Source organism: Myotis brandtii, unplaced genomic scaffold, assembly GCF_000412655.1.
Source record: "Myotis brandtii unplaced genomic scaffold, ASM41265v1 scaffold220, whole genome shotgun sequence".
Lineage (NCBI taxonomy): Eukaryota > Metazoa > Chordata > Mammalia > Chiroptera > Vespertilionidae > Myotis > Myotis brandtii.
This window is the reverse complement of record NW_005358250.1, coordinates 1,746,259-1,750,984: the sequence shown is the minus strand read 5'-3', so window position 1 is coordinate 1,750,984 and position 4,726 is coordinate 1,746,259. Positions and strand designations below refer to the sequence as shown.

Below are 4,726 nucleotides of genomic sequence, written 5' to 3'. Positions count from 1 at the left end.
AACTTTAACTTTTGTGTGAAAATTTTTACAAGATTATATAATGTTACTTAATAACCAACCAAAGGAAATATGTGAACCTTGATTGGATGAATTTTCCTATAGGTATAAAAGTTACACTGTGAGTAACTGGGGGAGTTTGAACAGGTATATTAGATGTTATTGTGGTTGTTTAGGATGTTCTTGTTTTCAGCAGTTGCTTACTGAAGTATTTATGGGTAAAGTGTCAAGAAATCTTCAATTTTCAAATGGGAAGAAATGGAAGGAAGGAAGGAAAGAAGGAAGGAAGGAAGGAAGGAAGGAAGGAAGGAAGGAAGGAAGGAAGGAAAGCAGCAGAGAGGAGGAGATGGAATGGGAATATGAGGGGATATTAGAGGGAAAGAAAAAAACAAATGTCAAATGTCAAAGCAAAATGATAAAGTAAGAATGTTAATCACTGGTGAATCTAGGTGAAAGGTATATGGGTGTTGAATGTACTATTCTTCCAACTTTGCTACAGGCCTGAAAATGAGAGAGAGAGAGAGAGAGAGAGAGAGAGAGAGCGCGCGAGCGAGAGCGCGCCATTTTAGCTGGAAGGGATCAATTTCTCCCTTGAATTCTTATGACACTTAGCAATGTCACTCAAATTACTAGTGATCACCTCTCAGAATGTGTCTTATTCCCTGTAAGCTCCTGAAAGGTAGAGGCATCTTTCAATTCTTTGCACCTCTCTGCATGCCCAGCATGATGCCAGCACAGAGCCGGCAGTGGCAAAAATGGGTAGGAGTTGAGGTTGAGAAATGTGTCATGTTTACCTGTGAAGCTGGCAAATACAAAGTCAGGACCTGGAATTGCCCATCAGTTCTGATGAGAAGCATGACAGGCCTATCTCCTGGCCACTTAGGCTGACCCAGCAGGGAGTCACCCAGAGCTGGTGCCAGATCTTTCTAGTAGGACTACAGTCTGAGAACGCTATCAGAAACTGCCTTATGGCTTTTAGTTTGATACTTTGTAAACTACAAAGTGGTAGAAAAGTAAAGTGCTCTAATAACCCTTTCTTTTTTGTCCTTACAGTGACCATAGGAGAGAGGAATTATCTCCATTTGACAGATGAGGAAACAGGCTCAGAGAAGGGAAGTGACTTTTGCTAGGTCACCCAGAGAGGAAATGGGCTCAATCCCATGTCTTCAAGTCTAAGGTTCTCTCTGCTAGACCAAACTGCCTTCTCTGGGGTGACTCCAAACCAGGAAGAGAAAGACACACTTACCTGATTCCGTCTTGCTCTGGATTACATCTCCCCACACTGTGAGATCACCACAGGCAACTTGGGCTTATTGTTGGGGCCTGTGGGAACATTCTAAGACAGAAAGCACAGTGGAGATTCAGATACTCAGACACTCACCAAACATTTACTGATGTCTGCCAGCCCCTGTGCTAAGGACTGAGGGCTCAGAGACTGATATGACAACAGTCCATGTCCTAACAGATAGGTAAAGCATATAATACAGATAAAAAATAAAACATACATTTAAAATATATCAAGTCTATGATATGTAATAAGTTATAAGAAAGTGTATACAGGGCAGAGGAAGCAATTAAATGTTGCTTAAAGAGGGATTCACAGGATTCATAGAATAGGGGATTATTTGAGCTGGATTAAGAAGGATAAATGGGAAGAGGAAAAGAAAGGAGAAGAGCATTCCAGGTAAAGGAAAACAGCATGAGCAACGGCTCAGGGGCAAGAAGGAAAAGGAGGCAGGGATGTATGGCACATTTAGAGGAAAGCTCAAGTAGCCTAATGTGACTGGAACATGGAGGTGGCAGTGGCAGAAGGGCTGTGAAGAGAGAGGCAGGGATGAGGTCAGGAGGGATCTTGAATGCAGTGCCGAGTAGGATTTTATCAAGTAGGTGAAGGGGCCACCACAGCCCAAATCTCAGTGTGCAATCAAGAGGCTAATTATAGGCCAAAAGCACTTGGGAGGCATGTGGTCTCTCCTCCCTTCCCTTGAGGAAGTCCATGTAATAGAGGTAATGGATGAAGACTGGGCCTAACAAACTGAAGCCACTCAGGATTCTCTAGCTCTCGACACTAGTCAGGTAGTACCAGATCAGAATGGCTGAGGAAGAGGAAATCAAAACAGGACTTACCTCAATCTTTCTCATCACTAGAAGTCCATCAATGATTTTTCCTGTAGGAAGAGTATGAACTGGATTTTACTATTCTCATTTGCATAGCATTTTCCAGCTTCCAATGCCCCTTCTCACACCACTGTCTCATTTGATCCCCATACCAATTTCAGGAAATTGAGATCCCATGGAGGTGAAACGACTTACCCAAGGTCACAGATAGTAAGCAGCAGAATTAGGGCTCAAACCTAGATCTGAGCAATTGCAAAGCTCCACTGCACCATGCTGCCTGTGTGGTATTTCTTAAATACTACCATCTGGGGGTTTTCCCCTTAGACATACATATCACCCAAGTGGCTATGCACTTTACCAGATGGCCCCTTTGTCCTTACACATTCTCCCCACCTCCCACTTCCACGTCCACTTTCCCCACTACTGCACAGAGCAGTTAAACAAGTCAAGACCTCTGGGTATGAGAGTGTGGGGACTGGCTCTTTTGGGAGTCCCACTTTGAGTGAATGGGCCCAGGACCATAGAACAGGAGTAGGACTCACCAAACACTACGTGCTTCCCATCCAGCCAATCACACTTAGAGCAGGTGATGAAGAACTGGCAGCCATTTGTACTGGGACCACTATTTGCCTGATGGAAACCAAACATACTTGCAGTGAGTTTTCCTTGCCATGCTAGCTGAAGGGCAAGATTCCCCAAAGAGCCTGTGGCTCTGATTGCTCCACACTTTCTTTCAGCAAAACTGACTGAGCATTTATGAGCCAGGGTCTGAGCTAGGATACAGAAATGAGGAGGCTACACATCTCTGCCCTCAAGGAACTAGATCCGTGAATAAATGTACATTTCCCCTACAGTACGAATTTTTATAATGGGAACAACTGTTTATGGAACCTGACTTGCTCTATTTAGTCCAATATTAGTTATAACTGAATTATAGTTATAAATTAGTAACTAGGTGAGAAGAGTTCTATTGTCTATGCCATAAACTGTTTTGTCTGAATGGCTTTTCTATAACAATGGTAATTTAAAAATTTTAAGAAAGTGCACTAAGTTGCCATTCCTATGCTAGAAAAAAAGACATTTGCTTTTTACTGGTACATCCCAAATCCTATATTATTGAATTTTGAGGAAAAGTGTTTTTTAAAATAGAGAATCTGAACCTCGCTAGCCCTCTCTCTCCAATTTTCCTCCTTTGTGGGGAGCCGCTATAGGGTTAAACCTCGGACTGACCTGTTGGCAAAGTCACAAACAAGTCCCAGCTTGGAGGGCACAGTCCTCTTAAGCATAATTAGGCTTGACCTTATGACGCTCCCTAGATCTTACCTGGGAAGCTAATGGGCAACCACTACCTTGTTTACCTCTGACTATAAAAATAAAGGCTCAGCTTGCCTCGGGATCTTTCTCTGTGGCCTCAGCCAGGCACAGGAAGAGCCACGGAGACTAAAGAGAGCTAGAGAGTTCCGAACGCTGTCTCCGTGTAAAACATTCTTCGCCAACTCCGTCCACACCTTTGGGAACCCCTGGACCACTGGGGCTGGACCCCGGCATGCCTTTAAAATGTTTTTACATCATTATATTTAACTAGAGGCCGGATGCACGAAATTCATGCAAGGGGCTCGGCCCTCACAGCCCTGGCTGCCTTGCAGCCTCACCCACTGGTTGTTCCAAAAGGCCGTTCCGCTATCAGGTCTAATTAGCATATTAGCTCTTTATTATATCGGACTGAGGGGCTCGGCCCTCACAGCCCTGGCTGCCTCGGCCCTTATGGCCCCGGCTGCCTCGCAGCCTCACCCACTGGTTGTTCCAAAAGGCCGTTCCGCTGTCAGGTCTAATTAGCATATTAGCTCTTTAGTATATCGGACTAGAGGCCTGGTGCACAAAATTTGTGCACGGGGGTGGGATGGGGTCCCTCAGCCTGGCCTGCACCCTCTTGCAATCCAAGACCGCTAGCTCCTAACCCAGGGGTGGGCAAACTTTTTGACTCGAGGGCCACAATGGGTTCTTAAACTGGACCGGAGGGCCGGAACAAAAGCATGGATGGAGTGTTTGTGTGAACTAATACAAATTCAAAGTAAACATCATTACATAAAAGGGTACAGTCTTTTTTTTTTTTTTAGTTTTATTCATTTCAAACGGGCCGGATCCGGCCCGCGGGCCGTAGTTTGCCCACTGCTGTCCTAACCGCTGGCCTGCCTGCCTGCCTGCCTCATTGCCTCTAACCACTTGCCTGCCTGCCTCATTGCCCCTAACTGCCTCTGCCTCGGCTCTGTCCAGAATGACGTCTGGAAGGTCGTTTGGCTGTCTGATCTAATTAGCATGTTCCGCTTTTATTATTATAGAGTCCCAGTGCACAAATTCATGCATGGGTGAGGTCCGGCCTGCCCAGCCCCAATCGGATTGGGGCCAGGACTGTGGGGGAGACAGCAGGAAGTTGGCTAGCTGGCCCACCCCCAAGTGGGGGGGGGCAATTGGGGGCGGAGCCAACTGTGGGGAGGGGCTGTGGGCGGTGGGCAGGCTGGACCCACCCCCGATTGGTGTGGGAGGGGCCAATCGGGGTGGGGCTGGCTTGGGGGAGGGGCTGCGGGCCAATCAGTGTGGTGGGGGCTGATTG

The 4,726-nt window shown here is 46.3% G+C and overlaps 1 protein-coding gene across 7 annotated transcripts in view; it reads right to left on the bottom strand.

The window, feature by feature from the left end:
* PPIH (peptidylprolyl isomerase H (cyclophilin H)) overlaps positions 1-4,726 on the bottom strand; it is a 29,485-nt gene that overhangs the window by 10,428 nt on the left and 14,331 nt on the right. For 5 of the 7 annotated variants that reach the window (XR_001362075.1, XM_014539553.1, XM_005866060.2 and 2 more), the window contains 3 exons: positions 2,658-2,745; positions 2,125-2,165; positions 1,244-1,333 (listed from right to left, as the gene is read on the bottom strand). Coding sequence is in view for 6 of the 7 variants with exons in the window: in XM_014539553.1 (XP_014395039.1) it covers positions 1,265-1,333; positions 2,125-2,165; positions 2,658-2,745 (198 nt within the window). In the remaining variant the exon portion in view is untranslated. Of the gene's footprint in view, positions 1-1,243; positions 1,334-2,124; positions 2,166-2,189; positions 2,746-4,726 lie in introns of those variants that run through there. The other 2 variants (XM_014539555.1, XM_014539551.1) reach the window with 2 other exon arrangements.